The following is a 23,494-nucleotide window of genomic DNA, read 5'->3' as shown; positions in this document are numbered from 1 at the left end:
ACTATTAAATAATGTATATTCAGTACACAAATTGCATCTATATTTTCTCATCTTGTTAGAGCATAAAGAGTCAATACTATCTTCATTGAGGCTTGATCTTATGAGTTGTGACCTCCCATTTAAAAGTATCTAATTGTATTATGAATCCTAATACAAAAATTTTATATCTACAGTTAACAGTTTATGTACATATAAACAAATAATTTGATAATTGCTGACACATAATATGATATCTACATGTACATAAATTGTCAACTACAAATACAAAACGTGCCAACTATAAATACATAATTATTTTTGGATCAGGATCAACAATGCAAAGTAAACCCTGAACCATGTATAATTTGCGATATTTGTTCGTTAATCGTTAGGTCAAATTGTATTTGGGTTCGGGTGTGTAAGTTGCAACTATATAAGCCCAAATGGTTGGGCCCGAAAACCATACGGAACAGCCCAAACCCAAAGGATATTACCCCGACTAGGGTTTATCTGGCAGCTGCTCTTCTTTTCGGCAACCTCTGGAATCGTAATCTCAACTCTCAAGTCGAAGTTCTCTCCACACAGCAAACATGGGGTATGATTTGAGCTTCACTCCTACTTTTCTAAGCGCTTCGTCTGTCAATTCTTCACTGTTAGATTATGAATGTGAAGCTCTGTAGATTAGTTTTCTTTCGATTCAGCTTTTAGCATTCTGTAATTCGTGTTTCGGATGTTGTATTGTGTTCGAAAGTTGAATTCTTTAGCTAATAGATAGGATAGTTATGTGTAGTAAGGGATATCATTTGCTTTAGGTGATACCCTTCTTTCTGCTAGCGAGGATGCACGCATTGATTTGTATAGATGATGTAGGAAGGCTCGATTAATTGCTTGCAATGGTAAATGTTTTTATTGATACTTTTGGATATGAAAGGCAATTAATTTATGTTATTTGGGGGAGGGTTGTTTCTAGTTGATTTGCTAAGCTTCTTTCTATGTTATAAAATATACAATTAAGTAGGCTGAGATTGTTTGGCACATGGTGCTGTTTTCTGGTATTGGACTGTTACTTCTAAGGGAAGTGGTCTTGTTACTTGGATTCTCTGACATCATGACTAGTATTGAAAAGAGGATCTCTTTGTAATGTTCTTGGGTGTGTTTTAACTTTTTGATTTCAACTATGGTATTATTTCTTGCTGTGTGTCTCTAGTTATGTTTTAAGAAGTTAATTCTTCTTCTGTTGCTTTTTATTTAGACCTGTAATCTCATGTATAATAGATATATTACCCTGTAAATTTTGTATTTTTTAAGATCAGACCTTATGCAATCTGATTGTAGCTTTTTATTCTCTGCAACTCAAATGCTCTTTCTTTCTTTGAATAAGCTAATAGGTTGTGAATGTCAAATGATTTTTTTTTGTTCAACTGTTGATAGCGTCCCTAATATAATTTTCTATAATCTTTCAGGAAGACACGTGGTATGGGAGCTGGACGCAAGCTGAAGTCCCACCGCATAAAGCAGAGGTGGGCTGACAAGGCCTATAAGAAATCTCATCTTGGGAATGAATGGAAGAAACCATTTGCTGGTTCTTCCCATGCAAAAGGCATTGTGCTTGAGAAGATGTTAGTCCACTTATTTTTAGTCTTTGATTATTAATAATATTCATGACATGTTTTACCTAACTAATCTATCCAAATTGTTATCTTGGTATGCACAGAGGCATTGAAGCTAAGCAGCCAAACTCTGCTATTCGAAAATGTGCTAGGGTTCAACTCATTAAGAATGGGAAAAAGATTGCTGCTTTTGTTCCCAATGATGGTTGTTTGAACTACATCGAAGAAAATGTGAGTTTTTGCCTCTAACTCCCAGTTACTTTTTCTGCTTATTGACTTTTCATTCAACTAGGAGAGATCTGAGTTTTTTTTTTTCTTGGATTAATTTGCAGGACGAGGTATTGATTGCTGGGTTCGGTCGTAAGGGTCATGCCGTGGGTGATATTCCTGGTGTCAGGTTCAAGGTGGTGAAGGTCTCTGGTGTTTCTCTACTTGCCCTCTTCAAGGAGAAGAAGGAGAAACCAAGATCTTAGTTTGCCTATCCCCCTTCAGTGTTTTGTTGGTCTCAAGAATTGTGATGAACTTTTTTTCTGTTTCAGAGTTCTTATGTGGTGGATAAACAATTTTGAATCTAGTTGGAGTTTTGACTATTGATTTATAATACATCTCTCTCTCTCTGTCATTGTTTTGTGCATTCAGTTTTTTATGACATTCACTTGCAATTCAAAAAATATACATACATTCGTTAAAAAAGTTCTGTGATTAGTTGCAGACATGTAAAAGGTTTCTGATAATGGGTTTTGTAATGATAAGTTCTCCAGTCCCAAATTCATGGACTGGGAAGTTTTGCTTTAGTAAAATTTCATGGCCAATTGGCAAGATTCTGTTCAAGACATCAAATTGGGTTGAAACATACTAAAACATCTCTGTTCAAGATTTGTGAGCCTAGGATTTCAATTGGATACAATACAATAATTGACTCTTTTTAAACACATTATGATGAACACCACAAAGATAGCATACCCCTTCTGCAATTACAATTTCACTGGTAAAAAAAAACCTGTCATGTCTAGCGTGATAGATCTAAACATATAGGAGGATCAAAATACACTTCACTTGAAACCAAGGGGGGTTTGGGGGTGGGGGAGAGGCTACCAATTAATTTATAAATTGTTGTTTTCTTTGTAATCAATTTCCGGAGGAATGGCAGAATTAATCTTCCCAACCACCTCCTCGACGACTGCTTCTTTAGAGAAGTCAAGAAAATCGCCAACCCCGGAATTCTTGACAGCAAATGGTATCCTGCTAGCTGCAATCTCAGATATTGTTGTATCAGCATTCTTGGAATTTGAATAAGTAGTCTCCTCTTCAACAGCAACAACCTTGATGTCGTTTGAGTTGGCTTTCTCATTTACATTAGCAGTCATTTCATTCTTCAGAACGCCAAGGTCCCCATGATTAACTGCCTCTAAACCAGCATCTTGTACTACATGTTTTACTGTTTCATGTACTCCGCTTCCAACATCCATCGCATATGAGTTACTTTCTTCATTCGGATCATGATGAACTTCTGGAGCAAAGCTAGGAAAAGATTTTTTATCTTTTGGAGCATCAGTGATATTCGATGAGGTAGGTGACTGTGATTTGTCCTGGAAAGATGTGGGAGAAGAAAGGTTCTGAGTACCAGAATTCACATTTCCAGAGGCAGTTGACATTCTTGAGGGTGGAAGACCTGAGGCCTTGGATTTCATATTTGACCTCCCATTTGGACTGCAGAGAGTAGTTCCAATTTTGGGCAATGCAGTGCTTTGTTTTTGCATAGTCCCATTGGGTGTGCGAGCCGACTTCACCTGCACAGTGCAAACATTGAATCAGAATGCTGTAACTTGGAGAAATTTTGCAGGATAACAATCCGGATCATGCTTTATAACTTTGCCTTGACCAGTAATTTTGAGTTAAAGAGAGAATTGAAAAACAAAGATGGACTGACCCCGTCAAAGAAACCAATTTTTGGGGATGGCATCCGTAGGCCTGATGGTTTCATAGGTGGAAGAGAGACTGTGTCACTTTGTGTTGAAGTTTTCCTTGTATTTTCTTTAGGTGATGCTGTTCCCTGATTCAATTTTTCTGAGATCTGATTACTAGAAGAATTTGTGAAGTCCAAAGTAGAAGCATCACTCTCCAAAGATATACAGGAACTGGTATCAAAACTAATCCTCGACTTATTTGACCTCTCATTAATGATAGAACAGGATGATGATGATGCTGAAGCTGATGACCATTCGCTTATAGAACTAGCTGGTGATATGCTAGAATTGATCTTTGAAGACATGAGATAAGCTGAGATTGCAGAATTTCCAGATGATACTCTATTCTTCAATGCTGTTTTTGATGGAGTTTTGAGCATTGAAGCAGAGGAAGGTTGACTAACAGGTTTACTAACCAACTTCCTTCTGGCCATAGGTAAATTGGGTTTTCCTGCCTTGTCAGACAAAGTACTTCCAGTACTATCACTTGAAGATCTTGAGGACTGCATCTTGCTTGCAGCTGAAAATCTCATTGAAGAAGCCTTGGAAGACAATGCAGGTTTTGGTAAAGCCTTGCAGGCATTACTTGAGTCAAATACTTTTGATGTATGAGCCCCTTTACCAGCAACTGTCAGTTTCCATCCATTAATTAATAAAATGATAATAAAGCACTCATACATAAAAAGGCCCAATCCAGATACTGGGCACCTTTTAGAGAATGGACACTGCCCTAATATGGCAGTTGAAGAAATAGTAAACATTATTTGAAGCATGTTTCCTTACCAGTATTGGTTTTTGTATTGTCATGATCAATTTTGACATGATTAGCACTCAAAGAAGCCCTTTTTGCCATTGTTGCTGGGATGGGATTTGCCTTACTGGGCAGTTTTGGTAGCTTAGCAAGTGATGATGTTAAGTCCCCAGTTTTGACAGGCTTCATTAAACAACATAGAAACAGCATGAGCTAAACAAATATCAAGTGTTGACAGTTTGTTTTAAAATATTTCAAAAGAGAAATCTCGGACATCTGCTTTTTTTTTTTTTTTTTAATCCAATTAAACCAAATGACTAAAGCTATGCAATTGAAACAGATGAAATTCCAGTTAGCAAAGAATAAATAGAAAAATTTACATGCCTGTGTGACACGTGGATTGTCCAGCTTTATGCTTTTCCTGGAGCCTTGTATTCCATCAGTGTGTTTCTGCTGACTTTTTAACATTCCCAAAGTCTGAGCCCCAATGGCTCTTTTTGGAGCAAGTTTAGGCTTTGGCTGAAATTTTAGAATGCAGCTTTGTCATTGATAAACTACTCGAACAAAAAAAAAAGTGGAGTTCAAATATTGCAATTGGTTGAGTTTGTCTTACCACATTTTTTAAAGTGGCATCTGCCTTCTTCGAAGCTGTGTAATGAAAAGTACACAAAAACACAATAATTTAGCAACCATGTTGCCAAATTCATTTCCAACAATTGAAGAGTCAGCTACTATTAACCAGAAAAGAAGTATGTCTTACCAGAATTACCCCCATTATCTGCCACAGAAGATACTTCTTTCCTGGTTGAGGTCATCACATTTGACACTTTATTGGATCTCTGTATCGATGCTCTAATGTCTTCAAACAACTCGGCCTCAAGATGTTCCAGCGCCACACTATCACTTGCTAATGTTGATATTGTATCTGTAGATCTTTCAACATCCTCTTCAATCCTAGGCATTACATTTTTCTCAATCTTTTCAGCTCCCTTGACCATGGTGGACAGCTCCTCAGCATCCAGAACCCCTGGAAATGAAGCAGATCAATAGCAAGCACAAATTAGAATATGCAAGCAATAACTTGAGCAGAAGATAGAAAATGAATTGTTCTCCGACTTGAAGTGAGAAAAACTTGGTACTTGATGGGGGCTCACAAAACAAGGTAAATACCTGCATCTGTAAAGAAAGCACTATCCCATGCTAAGCTCTTGCGTAAATTCAACTTTCCTTTCCTTCTGCTTCTTTCTGGTTCAATTGATTCATGTAATTCGGGCAGCACGTCATCTTCTTCACCTTTATTATCCATATCCTTTTCTTCTTGAACATCCATCCTTCCCGACATCTCCAAGCTTAAGCCTTTGTGATTATCTGAAACACCAAAAGAGAAAGCAACTTTATCTCCAATTCTCCATTGACACACAAAATTTGATACAAGGGAGAACAGAGATCTACTTCCAAGTTCCAACTGACGAACAAACAAAACAGAATATCACAGTTGCGCTAAAATGCAGCAGGGTTCTAATAAACAAAATACTTAAGCCACAGTTAAGTTCAAAAGAGCAAAGTAATTACAGCATTTTACTGTTTGGCACTAGAAAAACAAATGTCTATTCAGAGCTAAATCAGCTAATCAATCCAAAACTAAACATTTCATATCTACACAGCTACATAGAACTGAAAAATCCAGTATTTACAAAATACCCACTCCTTTATGATCCATCATCAGGTCAATCACACGTTTCAGATCTTTAACCGGAAAAAGTGGATTGTTAAGCTGAGATAAAATTCAAGCAGAAATATAAATCTTAGCTGTTCACTTACTAATCCCCTCAATTAGCTTTAAATTCTTGTACTGAAAAATCAACCAAACACTATAATTCACTGTTTAAAGCTACTAGGGTTAGGTCTGCAGTAAGAACCCAAGTCCACCATAAAACAGCAAGATCGGAAAGAAGTAAACGGGAATTTCAAAAACATAACACTCAAAATGAAGTTCTTGGATACCAGTCTGCTTGAGCGGCGAAGGGGACAAGGTGAGGACGAAATCATCATTCTCCGCCCCATCGTCGAGGAGACTGAGGCCCTTCACTTCGAGATCGATGTGGTCGACTTCCGCCATCGACATTAACCCAAAATTGATTCGATTTCCGATGCGACTGAGACTGTGACTGCGAATTCTTCAAAGATCAGTCGAAAGAGCGGTGGCGATTGAAGATAAAGCTAGACGGGCTACAAAAGTGCAGAGAGAAAGAGAGATGGGAGCGCTAACGGGAAATTTTTTGAATTTACGAAGGGGGCGGTTTTGAAGATTCTATATTTCTAATTTTCTATGCCTGCTTCGCTGGTTAGAGGGATGAAATGACATTTCGCCCCTTCGAGTTTTTTATTGATTAGTTTGTTTAAAGAAAAGTATCAATATTTTAATGGCAACAAATCTATATCTATTTAGATCTATGTTAGGCCATTTTTGTCAATCTTGTATCAAAATTTATTTATTTGTTTTTGTCTAAATTCATTCAATTAAGTGTATTGTAGGCAAAAAAAATAAAGCTTACGCATTTAGGACGTTGGAAAAAATATCATAAAATGACATTTTAAGTTGCTATTTTGTGGTACAAATATATGTGAGTCCACTTTTGATTTGGGTCTGGTCATATTAGATTCGGATTCTCCGTATTTAGACGAAAAAATGTTGATATATTATACGCTCAAAACGGATAATTGGCGAATGATAAATTGATTATCAAAGTTGACCCATTTGAATTGGAAAAATTGAGATAAAAACTTTAATAAGAGTAGCTTTTGTCCCATGTTGGTTTGGGATGTGAGTTTGCATCACTATTTATACAAGAGTCTTTCAAAGGTTTATTGAATTGTATAGCATAGATGCTCTCTCTTGTGCTTGTTATTTTTTCATAAATATTAATTTTCATAGTAATATCTCTCTCCACACATAGCACATTAACACCTCACTAACTGCCACAAGCGGAAGGACTATTATCGAAACAAAGTTTGTCTTTTTCTTCAAAATTAAAAGACAATAACCAATTTGAAAAATCATGGAGCCATTGCCAGAATTATCTCTTTAATCAATATTCAAATTGGTGTCAATAAGTAAGGAAGAATTTCAATTTCCAAATCATCAAAAATTCATTTTAAATTATAGTGTATGGCTCACAAATATATCAATTAATAATGTTACCCATAAATTATTAATGGTATAAATGTTGTTATTCAATTTTTAAAACGTGATATATATTATTCCTCTCGTAATAAGAAGAAGGAGAAATATTGTTGTTGACGAAAGGATTACCAAATAAATAAAAAAAAGAAAAAGAAAAAATGTGGTATTTGAATAAGGACAAGTAACCACCTTTATACACTACTTCTAATTTGGAGAGGGGACAATATATTTCACATTTTGAAAATATTTGTGGGTCACATACATTACAATTTTCCCTTTCATTTCCAAAGCCAAAAAGTAATTATTGCTTTAGTTTTCCGGGGTTCCCTCTACAATTCCCTCCCAATTACCTTCATCATTTTCCCGCCAGAAAAAGTGAACGGACTCAGACGCCGCCGGAAGTCGCCATGTACGGTGAGATGACGAGCTCAAAAAATGATCGTAGAGTTTCGGACTCAAGTAGCCTCTCGAAAATTTTAGGCCTGTATTTCCCCAAAATCAACTTAACGCTGGACGATTCCAAGTTCAAATTTGAACTCGCATCCGATCTTGCTGACTTCTTTTCTAATGCTGGAGAGTACTTTGTTTCTCAGGTCTCTCACTATCTCTTTTACCTCTCTATCTCCGTGTGTGTATATCTATGGCTACGTGTATGCAAATCGGTGTTGTAGAGCGCTGGTAGTGAGTAAATAACTGACTGTTTCAATAACATATTTAGGTTAAAGATGATGATGGCATATTCTTCTTGCCACTTGACTTTGAGCAGTTTCGGAGAGTTTGCGACATTGAGAGTTTTTATTTGACTTTAGATGATAGACCTAAAGAAGCTCTGTTATGTTTGAGCGCTGCATTGCACAAGGTATAATGCTAACAAGACTCAATCAGTCTCGTGGATATTCCTCCAGTCTCATTTATTAATTTACTTTATAATTTATTAGGTTATGTTCATGAAATGGGGAAATGAGAAGTTTGATGATTTTTGTTCAAAGATAAATATTCGTCTGCACAACTACCCTCTAGTGATTGCGTTGAAGAACCTGAAAGCAGCATATATTGGTAACTTTGCAATTCAATATGAGTGTACTGGTTCTAAAGTAGAGTATATTCTGTGTAAAACCCAAACTGATGTTGCACTAATAATGGCATTATCTATCCATGTGACAGACAGGCTTGTTTCTGTACGTGGTACAGTGATAAAAGTTAGCACAGTTAAGCCTCTGGTAATAGAAATGAGTTTTGCCTGCACAAAATGTGGAACCAACATTACTCGTGACTTCCCAGATGGGAAATTTTCACCCCCTCCGATATGTGAAATGCATGGTTGCAAAAGCAGGACCTTCACTCCCATTAGATCCAGTGCTCAACCTGTAGACTTTCAGAAGATAAGGTGTGATTACTTCTAAGTTCTATGCCACCACCATCATAGTAAAACTAAAAAGTAAGACATCATGTCATACTTATGTGCATTTTTGTATAAATTGTATAATGTCTATATTCCAGAATTCAGGAGACGCTGAGATCAGAACATCATGAGGAGGGGCGTGTTCCACGGACAGTTGAATGTGAATTAACAGAAGATCTTGTAGATGCATGCATTCCTGGAGATATTGTGACTGTAACTGGTATTGTTAGGGTGATTAACAACTACATGGACATTGGAGGAGGTATTTCCTTTAACATGATTATCTACTTAAGGTGAATGTATGTCATGTTGTATATTGTATGTTCTAGGTGTTGATCTTGTTAACTTAGTTCCTTTGGTTGACCAATGGTGAATAACGTTGTTCTATATGTTGATGTTGAGACATTTATTGCTCTTTTCCACTTTGTGTCATTCTTTCTATAATTAAGAATTCTTCAATGCTCCATTTTTGGATTCTAGAGCATTTCTTGCACTTGACTGCTTTGAATGTATTTATTGTGGAATCAGTGTTCTCAGGCTCACTGCAGGAAAATGAAAGTTCTTATATCTAATGACTTTCAGTAATTTATGTTGATATCAGTGTTAAAACTGTGATGATTGTTCTTTTTATTTGGCTTTCTCAAATTTCACTATAACCTATTTCAGACATGGATTAATAGCATAAGATACTTTTTTCAGGAAAATCAAAAAGCAAGAATCAAGGACTTTACTATTTATATCTTGAAGCAGTCTCAATAAGAAATTCCAAGACTCAACCAATGCCTGAGAATCCAATGGACAAGTCCAATGCAATATCCGCAGAGCCTTTTGACTCACTCTCATTTTCTCCAAGGGATTTAGAGTTTATTGTAAAGTTTTCAGAAGAAAATGGTTCTGATGTTTTTCGGCAAATACTTCATTCTATTTGCCCCTCAATCTATGGGCATGAGCTTATTAAAGGTTTGTACAATAGTTGGCATGAATTCTTTTGTTATTAGGTAGTGGTGTATTTCATCGCTCTTTCATAGGTTTCAAACTCCTTAGTTGCATTCTGGAGATTGAGCTTTTATTTGCTTTTAGACTGTGTTGATGTTACAAGCTGGATGAGATGAGATTCTTTTATCCATCTGATAGTTCATATTTTTTTTTTCTCCCAAGACGACTTTGAAACTCGTACTTTCATTTACATTATCTTCTATTTGGATCTTCTTTCTTCTGTCAACAGCGGGAATTACTCTAGCTCTATTTGGTGGTGTACAGAAGCATTCCATGGATCAGAACAAGGTTCCTGTTAGGGGAGACATCCACATCATAATAGTTGGTATACCGATTAGTTCTTGTGTCCTCTGGATGTCATTCTTTCCCAGATGATGTTATATGTGAGGGCATTAATAAACTTGCTGAATTCCATATTATTAGGTGATCCTGGACTAGGTAAAAGTCAACTACTTCAAGCAGCAGCTTCTGTTTCTCCTCGAGGCCTATATGTGTGTGGTAATGCTACAACTAATGCTGGCCTCACTGTTGCTGTGGTCAAGGATCCAATGACTAGTGATTATGCCTTTGAAGCTGGTAAACATTCTGAGTGTGTTTGTTTGTGTGAGAATTATGGGAAACCCTCAAGTCAAAAATATTGCCTTCTAGATCTCACCTAGGGCGGAGTATGTTTTTGAGTCTGAATAGCCTTGGAGAATGCCTTCTGTAAACAGAGAGGTCATGGAAAGTTAGTACACTGGAGTAGAAAAAAGATTTGGAAATATAGAAAAAGAGAGATATTTAAAAACCATCACCATCTTTATAGTTGATGGCTCTCCAAATTGAATGGTGATTCATCAACATGTTAATTAAAAGCCACTTGTGGTACTATCACAGTTTAGGAACCATGTTAATTGCAGTCTATGTGAAAAACATGTACCCTGATGGCTGGATCAAAGAATGGCTAAAATTGAATGTACTGTTTATGGTCGATTTTGTTTTTTTGGACATCATAAATTGGCATTGATTTCTCAATAAAAATGGTTTTCTTTGTCAGGTGCTATGGTTCTTGCAGACCGTGGATTATGCTGCATTGATGAGTTTGACAAAATGTCTGCTGAACATCAGGTTTTACTTGGTTTTGTCATCCTCATATGTCATGCACACTGCTATTACTGTAATTAGTATCAATATATACTTTACTATGGGATAATTCCAGGCCTTGTTTGAAGCTATGGAGCAGCAGTGTGTTTCTGTTGCAAAGGCAGGACTTGTTGCAAGTTTATCAGCACGAACATCTGTTTTAGCAGCCGCAAACCCTGTTGGGGGTCATTATGAGTACTGTGAATAAACTTGGCTTGAATCACTAGTTACTTAATATACAGTGTTTTCTTTTTATTTTTTGTCATTAACATGTTCTGAAGACTGCATGAGTGATAATTGGCATGCTTTCTATACTTCAAAATTATAGTGATGAAATCCATTCCCTTCTGAAACAAGTGTGTAAAATTTTCCAATATTTTCTTTTCCATTTTCATGTTGAACATATTTTGTGAAATTACATGTTTAACTGAAACTACACGAAGCCTTTAGTGCATGCATTGTTTCCTTTTCTTTTTTAATGGGTAATAAACATTATTATTGTTTAAAATTTGATTGCAGCCGTACAAAAACTGTAAATGAGAACTTGAAAATGAGTGGTGCTTTACTCTCGCGATTTGATTTGGTTTTCATATTACTTGACAAACCTGATGAGCAACTGGATAAGCGACTCTCAAAGCACATTATGTCTGTGAGTTATTCTGTCCGCTTTGTCCTAATATATGTCAGAACTATTCTTTGACTACAAAAAGGATTTGTTCACATATGTGTATCTTCATCCTTATTTGCTCATGCATAATTTGTTGTAGGTGCAATTTCCTGGATCTTTTCTGCATTTGAAAGTACTTGACCATTGAGATAAACACACAAGACTTTGTTGCCTTGGAAAACAAATGTGAATATGGAATATTTATCATTAGAAAAAGGCATCTCCATTTCTGATACCTTTAATTACCAAAAACTTATAGTTAAATTAAACATCTAATACTAGTGAACATTGATTTCTTTCTATGCCAAATTGGGCCATGCTAAAAATCCATTGATGTCTTTGGAATTATACGTGAATTAAACTTTATTTTGCAGCTTCATGCTAAACATCCAGAACATCCTCCTTCCACAAAACGATTATGTACAGGTAAGGACTTCTATCAGATAATTACTAGCAGTGTCTTTTATATGAATAATTTATTATTTTACATGTTTATTACTTTGCAGCACACTTTGACGTTATGGAGAATAACCTGAACATAGAGCATGATTCTTTAGTTGCAAAATTGAGGCTTGACCCAAAGAAGGATAGTGGTTTTGTTCCATTACCTGGTCCTCTTCTGCGTAAATACATTGCCTATGCAAAAGCTTACGTATTTCCAAGGTTGTCCAACACTTCTGAAATTAGGAAAATTTGGGAACTTCTTTTTTGAATGCTTCATTCATATTTTCTTTATATTGGGTAAGGATGACAGAACCTGCAGCGGCTACCTTGAAGACGTTTTACCTGCGACTAAGAGATCGTAGCACATTTGCTGATAGTACACCAATAACAGCTAGGCAATTGGAAAGTTTGGTAAGGTTGGCTGAAGCTCGAGCTAGGGTTGATCTAAGAGAACAAATAACTGAGCAGGACGCTTTGGTGAGTTCACCATTCATGCAGTACATGTTGAAAATTTGTCATTTGTTTTCTATAATTGTCTGATATATAATAATGTTAGACTATCAAGTTACTTCATCTGCATTAAACTTGTAATATTAGCAATTGATACTTGTATTCTGTGTTTTGTGATACTGATTCTTTGTTTGCATTAAACTTGTATTCTGTGTTTTGTGATACTCTGCAGGAAGTTGTTGAACTAATGAAGGAGTCTTTGTATGATAAGTATGTTGATGAGCATGGCTTTGTGGATTTTGGGCGTAGTGGGGGGATGAGTAAAGAAAAAGAGAAGAAGAGATTTTTGGGTGCCCTAAATAAGCAGTCAGAATTGCATCAAAAGGATTGCTTTTCAATATCTGTAAGCATATATACAACTATACTTTCCTAAATGAGTCTTTGCTTCCAAAAGATTCAAGTTTGCCTCACTTGTTCTTCATTACTCTCTTCAGGAATTATATAGTTTGGCAGATACCATTGGCTTAAGGGTTCCAGATATTGATACATTTTTGGATACACTTAATAGTGCAGGTTATTTACTAAAGAAGGGCCCAAAGAGATATCAGGCATGCCTTTTACTAACTTCATCATTTTGCATGTCCAAACACCCTTACACCTGTAGATTATAACTGAATTTTGGTATTTGAATTAAACAATTATTTTCATTAAAGAAAAAATTCACTGGCTAAACTCTATCCCTTGGTTTTAACAATATGGGAAAAAATGTGAACCAGATACAATGACAGGATAAAGTAATAAAAGTCCTAAATGTCTATCATGCAGGTGGTATCATCATCTTATTCAAGAAGTCAATCATCAAGGGGATAGTTTCACATCACTGGTAATAAGCTTTAGAAACATCATTTTGCCTCTTTTTTTAAAAAATTGTTTCTAGTCTTTACTCCCTTTTAATACAGCGTCTCTTAAAAAGTAGGAATGATTCAATACCTACAAGCACTTTTGTTCTTGTTCATGTTATATGAACAATTATCTCCTATTAACCACTTCCAAAAGTTTGCAGATTTTTTATGATTATCTGTGGGAGTTTACAGTTTATCTATCAAATTCCTGGTCTGTCTTTATGCCATGCTGTAAATCACGTACAAAACTTTGCAGGTTACTGATGATTAGCTATTGAAGTTTACGGATTAGCTCTAGTTCTATCAAATCCCAGTATGTCATGCGTCTTTGTGGATACAGTAAGAGAGAAAGAGAGATATGCGTATATTCAATTTAATGTTTTGCAACTTTACAAGTGGAACTCAAGGCCTGTATATATTTAATCTGATACATGAGCATGGTACAATCTTATAAATTTATTTTTCAGTGCCATCTCTTTTTCTCAACACTACTATTTTGTGGCATGTCTTTAGGCAGTGCCAGAAGTATATTCATCTTCAGCAGAATCAAGGCGCCATTCACTTCCATAGTAAGAATTGGGCAATCCCAACCAAAACTTGAAAGCCTCTGCTGCTCTTTTCCTCTCCCTTCTTCGATCCTGCCTGGCTCTTGAAGCATGCTTGCTTGTGAACATCCTCGAGTGCATCTCCACGTAAATCCTTTTATACTTTGTCTTGTTTGGTGATATTCCATGCTCCTCCATGCAAGCAATGATTTCCAAAGCTCTCCTGAAAAATGCAGCCCTGACACATATATCAGCCAGAGTATCTAAAAGTCCTTCATCGGGTATCAGTGGCGGGAGGGCTGGAGAAGAATCAGGTTCCACTCCCTTTCCTATTCCGCATCTCTCCTTTATTTCACTCCATAGTAGTAGTGCTTCTCCAGGCTTCCTAGCTAATGCTATTCCATTTGCTAAACTCCCATAGGTAGCCACGTTCGGAAAAGTCCCACTCTCTTTCATCCTCTGAATTATAGACTTGGCCTCCTCAATCTTCCCCAGCTTACAATATCCCTCAACCAACATATTCCAAGCAGCCAAATCAACCCTAATTCGAGGATCTTTTAGCATTTCGTCAAAGACCTTGTTCGCTATCTTTGGTTGGCGAGACAAAGCAAAAGCTTTCATCAATGTTGTGTAACTGATTTTATTAGGTGGGATGCCTGCTGCTCGCATCTCATTGAAATAGGAAAGTGCCCCCGCGCTGTCATCAACCAAAATACAGCCATCAATGAGAGTATTATAAGAAACTACATCCGGTTTTATTCCTGCACCATTTACCATCTCTAGCATCAGCTCTTCTGCCTTGTCTATCTGCAATTTCTGGCAATACCCTTTCATAAGAATATTGTAAGTTATTCTGTTGGCAGGAACTCCAACTCTGAGCATCTCATCTAGCATTTCTTGTGCTTGTTCCATTGCTCCTTGCTGCACAAATGCAGAAATAACAGTTGTATAGCTCACATGGTCTGGATGGCTTTCAGTATCTTCCTGATGCCTCATTGCCTGAAGCATCCTTACTGTATCAGTTACCCGGCCTGCCTTCATGTAACCTTTCATCAACGTTGTATACATCCTCGAATTGGGTTCAAACACTCGAGGTAAATCTGGCGGTTCTCTGTCTCGTGAATTTACAGAATTTGGAAGCAACTTTTCAAATACATCGCTCTTATCTGCACTTGTCTCTTCCAAACTCGAGTCCCTTAGAATCTTGCACAGATCTCTCCTCCCTTCCCTCATAGCCTGAACTAGTTTTTCAGCAGTGTCCAAATCACCAAAACCAACATAAGCTGCGACGAGGGATTGGAGTGTTGTCATACACACAGCAATTCCCTTTTCGATTATCCTCTCCAATACAAACACAAGCAAATCTTTCCTATCAGCTCTAGCACAAAGCTTGATCATCACATTGTATGTCAAAACATCTGGCTCGCAGCCAAATTCAGTCATTTCGTCGAACAGTTGGAGGAATTTCCTAGTGTAACCGAGATTTGCACAGGCGTTTAGCACAGCGTTATAGGCAGCTGTGTCCGGCCTCGAGTTATTAACCACCGCGGGGTCCGAAATCCGGCGGACCTTTCCGGTGACCAAAGTGAAGAGCGACAAGGCCTCGGTGGGGCCATCATCTCCGGAGCTAGAAAGGCGGCTGATGACGGCGCTCCAGGCCTTGACATGGGGGAGGTAACCGGATTTGAGCATGGACTTGATAATGGAGGTCGCGTAGAGGATTTGGCCGGCTTTAGCGGCGGCGACGGCGAGGAGGCCGAAGGAATTGGCGTCGAGGCGGTGGAGCTGGCGGTCATTGCGGAGACGCCGGACAATGGACTGGGCGCGCGTGAGGGCAACGCGGGTGTTCTGATAGGATAATTGTGAGACTAAACGGCTAAGGCATGTGGGGTTGGGAAGTTGGTCATATTGGGTGTACGCCAACCATGCCTCTTCGGTTTTCTTCTCCTGGAGAAGTGTTAGGAGAGCCTGCTCTTGAGGCTTAGCGATAAATAGAGAGGTAGCGGTGGAGGACTTACCGGCGGTTTGAACATGGACTGAGTGAGTAACTCTGGGGTTACCGGCGGCGGAAGTGGAGGTGGAGGAAGTAAACGGTGACGAAACCCAGCGGAGAGAGAAGCTATGGGTTGATGGAAATGGGGAGAATGTTGAAGGAGGTTTAGTAGCGTTCATGGCTGGTCCATCTGGGGTTGTGGCGTGTGGAAGAAAGTCGCAAAATATGTTATGCACTGTTTAATTCTTGGACCCAAGGGGGGTGGGTATTCAGATATTTGATTGGCGATAAGCTTTTCTTTTTAAACACTATTTTTTATTTTAATTTTATTGTTGATTCGCAAGGGGTTGGGTTGGGTTTGGGTGGAGAAGGAATGTACTACGTCGAGTACATTCCTCCCTCTTGTTTGGATGGTGGCACCATTTTTCTTTTGCCAAAATAAATAAAGAAAAGTTTATACTTTGAATGTGCCAATCATTCATTGGCACATCAATGGGATTTGCCATTAAAATTAACCAAAAATGGGAGGAGGGTGTCATCCATAATCCAAACAAATGCAAATTATGACGTTGACCATAGTTTACGGCAAATTATACCATGCACCGTGGTGGACGTAGCATTGTGCACCAGGAATCAAAACGACGTCGTTTTGTCCATTAGCCAGTAAGTGGGCGTTATTTTGGGAATCACGTCCGTTTCCTCCGTTAACTTCCTAATATATAAAAAAAAACAGTGAATTTGAATTGTTTGTGTTTTGGCGGTTATGGCGATCTTCTTCTCCGATTTGTGAACTCACGAATAACAAATATACAGTCGTAGCTATTGGATTCTCAAGCATTAGGATATGCAAGGCGTAAATTCGCAGCAGGAGGTGGTTGCGACTGAAGAACTCGATGATCCGGTTGGATTGGCTATTTCAGGCGATGATCCGGTTGGATTGGCTATTTCAGGCGATCGTAATCCAGGTTTTTTATGTTTGATTTTGTGATTTTGTTTGTGTTTATGAAAATCATTGAATTCGTATGCTTTGATTCGTGTGTTTTGATTATTTGATACTGGTTTTAGTATTGTTTTATGATACAACTATGCGATTGGAAGGGTAGAAGATGAGTTTTCTGTATTTGTGTGGATATTATGTGTATTCTTTTAATGAACTGTGAGTATTTCAAGCAATATTTCTGTGTATTCATTGTAGTTGTATGTAAAAACAGAGGGTGTATTGTGTTTTGTTTATCGAATGTCATTCTGGTGGATTTTTGTGTGTTTTTGTGAATATTTTGTGTATTCTTTGAATTCAATATGTGTATTGTGGTCAGAGAGTTTGTGTATTCATGTTAGTTGTAATATAAACACAAGGTGATGTGTGTTTTGTATTTTGGTTTTCCAATATTCTGTGTATTCTAGTTATACACTATGTGTATTGTAGGCATGTATTCTGTGTATTGACTGTAGGGGTACTTAAACATTGTGTTTTTGCAGCTGATCATGACTTGTTAGGGGTGTCAGTGAGTTCTATTGATGAAGCATATGAGGTTTATAATGATTATGCTTTCAGGCTAGGTTTTAGTGTGAGGAAGGGTAAGCAAAGATATAGTGCTGGTACAAAACAATTGAAGATGAAGGAGTTTAATTGTTCAAAGTCTGGGTTTAAAAGGGTTTTAAGAAAGGGAAGTTATTTAAAAGTTGATGTACGGACAGGTTGTCGTGCATCTGTTCAATTTGATTTAGATGGGAATGGGATGTGGACTGTGACAAAGCACCAGAAGCTTCATAATCATGAGTTTGTTCCAACGACCAAGAGTTATCTTCTACGGTCACATAGATTAGTGTCTAGAAATCATCTTTCCTACCTAAAGGATTTGAAGAAGAGCGGTGTTTCTGTGGCTGATGGTTTACGGTTTCTTAAAACACAATCAGGGGGGTCACCACTCGTTGGTTTTACAAGCAGGGATGCATATAACTCGCTGTGCACTGATGTATTGAACAATTTGGATGGAACTGACTCAAACACATTAATTGAAATATTTAGACAAAGGCAGTCAAGTGAAAAAGATTTTTTCTTTGATTTCGAAGTGGATGATGAGTCAAGGTTGTGCAGCTTTTTTTGGAGAGATGAGAAAATGATGCGAGACTATGAATTGTTTGGAGATTTGTTAGTTCACGATACGACGTATCGTACTAACAAATATGATATGATTTGTGGTCCATTCGTTGGTATGAACCATCACTGTATGAACGTCATGTTTGGATGTGGTTTTTTGTTGAACGAGAGGATTGAGTCGTTCGTATGGTTGTTTAGGTCATTTTAAAGATCAATGAATGGGAAAAGTCCCCAAAGTATAATGACCGATCAATGCGCTGCCATGGCTGCTGCTATTTCCCAAGTTTTTCCAACCTCAAGACATCGCTTATGTATATGGCATATCGGTGAGAATTCAAAGAAGCACATCAAGGGACTAAGAAATCAAAAAGATTTTCTAGACATATTCAATTGTCTGTTGAAACATATCGATACGGAGGCAGAGTTTGAGCTTTATTGGACAAGGTATGCTTTCATTAAAAATTTTGTGTATTGGTGATGGTATTTATGTTTATTTAGTTATAGTATTCTGTGTATTATATTTTTCCCAATTGCTTGCATTAGTATACAGAGTTGGCAATTCTCACCTAGATTATGTGTATTCTCTTGATATATTCTGAGTATTGTAGTGTTAGAGTATGTTTATTCTATTGATTCTGTGCTTTCATTCCCATGCCTTCATATCTGATAATACTCCCCTTATATTCTGTGTATTCAATTGAATGATCCTGTGTATTTGTATATGAGAGTCTGTGTATGCATTATATTATATGAATAGGTGTAGTTAATATATATGTTATGGTATTCCAGGATGGTCACAACATACAAATGCCATAATAATTCTTGGATTGAAAAGCTGTATCAATGTAGAGAAAAATGGTGCCCTGCATTTAACAAAGATTATTTTTCTGGTGGTATTTTATCTTCACAAAGGAGTGAAACCACAAATCACTCTATTTCTAGAAGGTTATCCAAGACTGCTGGGCTATGTGATTTCTATAGCTCATTTGTTGGTGTTGTTTCGGAGTGGAGGAGTAGAGAGAACGGGGAAGATGTCCGGTGTTCCCAAGGTGTACCTACAATGGCTATGGATCACATTAAGATTCTTTCACACGCTAGGGATATTTATACGATTGAGATGTATTACTTGTTCGAAGAGCAGTTTTTGAAAGGGGCATCATGCTATCAAGAGTGTGTTCAATTTGAAGGTGGTGTGTATAAGTATCACGTCTGGAGGCCGGAGATTGATATTATTAGGCATGAAGTGATTTTTAACGTTAGAGAGTTAGATATTTGGTGCAGTTGCAAGCTGTTCACTGAAACCGGGATCTTATGTTGTCACTGTTTACGCATTTTAAACGTGCATTGTGTGTCTGAAGTTCCAAATAAATATATTCTGAAGAGATGGACTAAAAGAGTTTTGGAAGACGAGAATGTTGGTATTATCCCCCATCTCAGTGGTTTAATGTTCCCTCTTCTGTTTGGACTTTAGAGATCACTAGGAAATTTCAGAAGTTGGTTGTTTATTGTCAAGAAAACAACGAAGCACGCAAAATTTTTGAGCAAGCAGTGTTAGATGCCAAGAGAAAAGTTGAACATGAGTATGACCCTATTTTCTTCGAAGGTGAAGACTGTGATGTGGAATCGTCGAGCGGTGTTATAAAGGATCTATCAAACAGGCGGTTGAAAGGGGTACGCAATAGGAGGGTGACTAGTGTGATTGAAAAGAAATACAAGAAAGCAAGGGGTCGAAAGCAGCTTGCTCATATAGCTGCATCTAAAACAAAATCGGTGGGGCAGTCTCAAGTTGAAGATGCTATTTCTAATATTGCTGGTAATGGATACCTGGTGCATCCAATGTCTGGAGGTTTAACTTTTTGTCATTTTAGGTCAAATTCAAATCAAGAAGACAATTAGAGTGTGTCTTAATGTTTGTTAGTTTTGTTTTTTCAAGACATGCAGTTGTACTTTTTATACACAAAACTATTACAAGTAATACACAGACTGTTTCCGCAAGATACACAGAATTATTTACCAAAACAACAGAAACCATTTGGTGTTATTTCTTTATATTGCACTCTGTAATACACAGAGTGATACTATGTAATACACAGACCAGTACTGCTGAATACACAGAATATGAATTGCACTCTGTAATATGTTTTTAGAGTTAGAAGACAGAGGTGGAAGCCAGGGTTTAGCATTAGGGTTTAGGGTTTAGCACCCAGTACTATGTATGCAGATATATTGTTGAATACACAGAGTTGAAGTCAATAATACACAGAATATTACTATGTAATACATATAATATTATTATGTGTTATGGTTTTAGGGGTTAAGGTTTAGTCTTAGAGGTATGGGTTACCATTAACTGAATACACAGAAGGACAGCATGTAATACACATAATGTTACCGCGTAATACACAGAATATATAATTGAAGTCATTCTTGGAATAAGTTTTGTAATCAACAGAATAAACTTAATAGATATGGCACCCTATAATATAAGATATGACAAAAAGCTTTTTTTTCATTTCAGAGTTAGAGTAGTTTCCAAAATAAAGAACACATCTCAGATACTTGTTTCAATTTCAGTTTACAGGAATTAACATCTTTACAAACACGGTCACTTTGATTGTTTGTAGATTTCTTTGGCTGCATTTGTCACCTCTGGTAGAAGGGTATTCCATTCTGACATGAGTATGGTTGCGGCATATTTAGCTCTCAGTGATGTGAGGAATGTATTCTGCAAAAATAGAATGCAAAATTAATTAGAAATGAATTGTTAAATATTTTAATATGGAAGAAAGTTGAAAGAATAGTTTTATACTCACATCTTCAGGGCCTCCAGTGAGTCATGCATTCCAGTCTTCTATTGATGTGCCTATGTAAGTCTGCATATGCCTCATCGAGTATATGGCACAGTCTACAGCATTTTCTTCATTTTGCCAAGGCATCTGCACGTATTGCACTCTCATTGATTTCATCTTCTTTGCAAGTGCAATCTTCTTTGTTGTGAGATATTTAGTGAAGGCAATCAACTGTAGAATATCGATATAGTTGTGTGTAATTAGTATGACAGAATACACAGAATCACAGCATGTAATACACAGAATATGTAGTCTAAGTCCTATACAGAATATACTTTGTAATATACAGAATACACAGAATAAAATGTTAGAATACACAAACTCACTCAGTAGGATACACAGAATTTAATAGAGATAAGATTTCTTNACGCAATAGGAGGGTGACTAGTGTGATTGAAAAGAAATACAAGAAAGCAAGGGGTCGAAAGCAGCTTGCTCATATAGCTGCATCTAAAACAAAATCGGTGGGGCAGTCTCAAGTTGAAGATGCTATTTCTAATATTGCTGGTAATGGATACCTGGTGCATCCAATGTCTGGAGGTTTAACTTTTTGTCATTTTAGGTCAAATTCAAATCAAGAAGACAATTAGAGTGTGTCTTAATGTTTGTTAGTTTTGTTTTTTCAAGACATGCAGTTGTACTTTTTATACACAAAACTATTACAAGTAATACACAGACTGTTTCCGCAAGATACACAGAATTATTTACCAAAACAACAGAAACCATTTGGTGTTATTTCTTTATATTGCACTCTGTAATACACAGAGTGATACTATGTAATACACAGACCAGTACTGCTGAATACACAGAATATGAATTGCACTCTGTAATATGTTTTTAGAGTTAGAAGACAGAGGTGGAAGCCAGGGTTTAGCATTAGGGTTTAGGGTTTAGCACCCAGTACTATGTATGCAGATATATTGTTGAATACACAGAGTTGAAGTCAATAATACACAGAATATTACTATGTAATACATATAATATTATTATGTGTTATGGTTTTAGGGGTTAAGGTTTAGTCTTAGAGGTATGGGTTACCATTAACTGAATACACAGAAGGACAGCATGTAATACACATAATGTTACCGCGTAATACACAGAATATATAATTGAAGTCATTCTTGGAATAAGTTTTGTAATCAACAGAATAAACTTAATAGATATGGCACCCTATAATATAAGATATGACAAAAAGCTTTTTTTTCATTTCAGAGTTAGAGTAGTTTCCAAAATAAAGAACACATCTCAGATACTTGTTTCAATTTCAGTTTACAGGAATTAACATCTTTACAAACACGGTCACTTTGATTGTTTGTAGATTTCTTTGGCTGCATTTGTCACCTCTGGTAGAAGGGTATTCCATTCTGACATGAGTATGGTTGCGGCATATTTAGCTCTCAGTGATGTGAGGAATGTATTCTGCAAAAATAGAATGCAAAATTAATTAGAAATGAATTGTTAAATATTTTAATATGGAAGAAAGTTGAAAGAATAGTTTTATACTCACATCTTCAGGGCCTCCAGTGAGTCATGCATTCCAGTCTTCTATTGATGTGCCTATGTAAGTCTGCATATGCCTCATCGAGTATATGGCACAGTCTACAGCATTTTCTTCATTTTGCCAAGGCATCTGCACGTATTGCACTCTCATTGATTTCATCTTCTTTGCAAGTGCAATCTTCTTTGTTGTGAGATATTTAGTGAAGGCAATCAACTGTAGAATATCGATATAGTTGTGTGTAATTAGTATGACAGAATACACAGAATCACAGCATGTAATACACAGAATATGTAGTCTAAGTCCTATACAGAATATACTTTGTAATATACAGAATACACAGAATAAAATGTTAGAATACACAAACTCACTCAGTAGGATACACAGAATTTAATAGAGATAAGATTACTCACTCAGTAGGATACACAGAATTTAATAGAGATAAGATTTCTTACTAAGTAGGATACACAGAATTTAATAGAGATAAGATTTCTTACTAGGTAGGATACACAGAATTTAATAGAGATAAGATTTCTTACTAGTTTCTCCGGGCAACCTTCATACTTGTCTTGTGCTTTAATTCCTTCAGGAATAGGCTTGTTGTCAATTATTTGAAGTCTGGATGTCAAGAAATTAAAGCACAACAAGTAGAAATGTTGGTGCCTGAGGATACTGAAGAATACCTGTTAAGAGTAGTCAGAAAAAACAAATCAGTTTGTGTTATATGGACAATTCAAATGAATAATATACAGAATTTAAATAATTAAGGTATAGTTATTTTGTACTTACAAGGCTGACATCACTGATATCAAGAGAAATTGATTCGAGTTGGTGATCAATTGCTCCGCAGAATTCTTTCAAAATGGCCTTTGAGGCAGCACTTTTACTATTCTGCAAATTTGTTGCACTTTCCAACGTCATCTGCAAAAATTTGTTTTTTTTTTCTTGTTATACAATGCATTGGTATGAATAAATGAAAGAAAAAAAAAGTTTAGAGTAAAATGTTTACTTACAAAAACAATTTCTGAGAAGAA

At 36.8% G+C, this 23,494-nt stretch overlaps 5 protein-coding genes across 5 annotated transcripts; 3 read left to right on the top strand and 2 right to left on the bottom strand.

Moving 5' to 3' along the window:
- The first annotated feature begins 452 nt into the window (after window positions 1-452).
- Window positions 453-2,211, top strand: LOC116017258 (40S ribosomal protein S23-like). Its single transcript, XM_031257806.1, has 4 exons — window positions 453-574; window positions 1,443-1,598; window positions 1,694-1,820; window positions 1,922-2,211. Exons 1-4 carry the CDS (start codon window positions 570-572, stop codon window positions 2,060-2,062), a joined length of 429 nt encoding a protein of 142 aa, XP_031113666.1. The 5' UTR covers window positions 453-569; the 3' UTR covers window positions 2,063-2,211.
- Window positions 2,212-2,491: 280 nt separating this feature from the next.
- On the bottom strand, window positions 2,492-6,570 carry LOC116017257. The gene is made up of 8 exons (XM_031257804.1): window positions 6,312-6,570; window positions 5,478-5,675; window positions 5,068-5,334; window positions 4,921-4,955; window positions 4,692-4,826; window positions 4,340-4,490; window positions 3,520-4,184; window positions 2,492-3,379 (listed from the first exon to the last, which is right to left on the bottom strand). The coding sequence occupies exons 1-8, from the start codon at window positions 6,430-6,432 to the stop codon at window positions 2,693-2,695; spliced, it is 2,259 nt and encodes a 752-aa protein (XP_031113664.1). The 5' UTR covers window positions 6,433-6,570; the 3' UTR covers window positions 2,492-2,692.
- Window positions 6,571-7,866: 1,296 nt separating this feature from the next.
- Window positions 7,867-13,687, top strand: LOC116016437 (probable DNA helicase MCM8). Its single transcript, XM_031256693.1, has 17 exons — window positions 7,867-8,084; window positions 8,210-8,350; window positions 8,430-8,547; window positions 8,656-8,878; window positions 8,992-9,155; window positions 9,593-9,853; window positions 10,119-10,214; window positions 10,313-10,465; window positions 10,926-10,996; window positions 11,088-11,206; window positions 11,531-11,660; window positions 12,053-12,104; window positions 12,185-12,341; window positions 12,425-12,599; window positions 12,805-12,975; window positions 13,067-13,180; window positions 13,398-13,687. Exons 1-17 carry the CDS (start codon window positions 7,899-7,901, stop codon window positions 13,440-13,442), a joined length of 2,376 nt encoding a protein of 791 aa, XP_031112553.1. The 5' UTR covers window positions 7,867-7,898; the 3' UTR covers window positions 13,443-13,687.
- A 127-nt stretch (window positions 13,688-13,814) lies between these two features.
- On the bottom strand, window positions 13,815-16,288 carry LOC116016438 (pentatricopeptide repeat-containing protein At3g09650, chloroplastic). Its single transcript, XM_031256694.1, has one exon. It carries the CDS (start codon window positions 16,189-16,191, stop codon window positions 13,984-13,986), a length of 2,208 nt encoding a protein of 735 aa, XP_031112554.1. The 5' UTR covers window positions 16,192-16,288; the 3' UTR covers window positions 13,815-13,983.
- A 2,087-nt stretch (window positions 16,289-18,375) lies between these two features.
- Window positions 18,376-20,189, top strand: LOC116014871 (protein FAR1-RELATED SEQUENCE 7-like). Its single transcript, XM_031254826.1, has 5 exons — window positions 18,376-18,557; window positions 18,963-19,531; window positions 19,585-19,784; window positions 19,893-19,959; window positions 20,185-20,189. Exons 1-5 carry the CDS (start codon window positions 18,376-18,378, stop codon window positions 20,187-20,189), a joined length of 1,023 nt encoding a protein of 340 aa, XP_031110686.1.
- Window positions 20,190-23,494: the final 3,305 nt, after the last annotated feature.

The sequence above is a fragment of the Ipomoea triloba genome, chromosome 4, assembly GCF_003576645.1.
Source record: "Ipomoea triloba cultivar NCNSP0323 chromosome 4, ASM357664v1".
Classification (NCBI taxonomy): domain Eukaryota; kingdom Viridiplantae; phylum Streptophyta; class Magnoliopsida; order Solanales; family Convolvulaceae; genus Ipomoea; species Ipomoea triloba.
The sequence above is the reverse complement of the archived record's forward strand: the minus strand, read 5'-3'. Positions and strand labels throughout refer to the sequence as shown.

Bases quoted from the DNA above. Each gene is read 5' to 3' on its own strand.
- LOC116017258 (XM_031257806.1), top strand. The intron at 1,599-1,693 runs GTTAGTCCACTT...TGGTATGCACAG, and splicing joins GGCATTGTGCTTGAGAAGAT to AGGCATTGAAGCTAAGCAGC. The intron at 1,821-1,921 runs GTGAGTTTTTGC...ATTAATTTGCAG, and splicing joins TGAACTACATCGAAGAAAAT to GACGAGGTATTGATTGCTGG.
- LOC116017257 (XM_031257804.1), bottom strand. From the start codon at position 6,432: ATGTCGATGGCGGAAGTCGACCACATCGATCTCGAAGTGAAGGGCCTC. The intron at 5,676-6,311 runs GTATCCAAGAAC...TTGGTGTTTCAG, and splicing joins TTCGCCGCTCAAGCAGACTG to ATAATCACAAAGGCTTAAGC. The intron at 4,185-4,339 runs GTAAGGAAACAT...GGAAACTGACAG, and splicing joins CAATACAAAAACCAATACTG to TTGCTGGTAAAGGGGCTCAT.
- LOC116016437 (XM_031256693.1), top strand. From the start codon at position 7,899: ATGTACGGTGAGATGACGAGCTCAAAAAATGATCGTAGAGTTTCGGAC. The intron at 10,466-10,925 runs GTAAACATTCTG...TTTCTTTGTCAG, and splicing joins TGATTATGCCTTTGAAGCTG to GTGCTATGGTTCTTGCAGAC. The intron at 13,181-13,397 runs GCATGCCTTTTA...TCTATCATGCAG, and splicing joins AGGGCCCAAAGAGATATCAG to GTGGTATCATCATCTTATTC.
- LOC116016438 (XM_031256694.1), bottom strand. From the start codon at position 16,191: ATGAACGCTACTAAACCTCCTTCAACATTCTCCCCATTTCCATCAACC.
- LOC116014871 (XM_031254826.1), top strand. From the start codon at position 18,376: ATGGCTGCTGCTATTTCCCAAGTTTTTCCAACCTCAAGACATCGCTTA. The intron at 18,558-18,962 runs GTATGCTTTCAT...GTATCAATGTAG, and splicing joins TTTGAGCTTTATTGGACAAG to AGAAAAATGGTGCCCTGCAT. The intron at 19,785-19,892 runs GTACGCAATAGG...TCGGTGGGGCAG, and splicing joins CAAACAGGCGGTTGAAAGGG to TCTCAAGTTGAAGATGCTAT.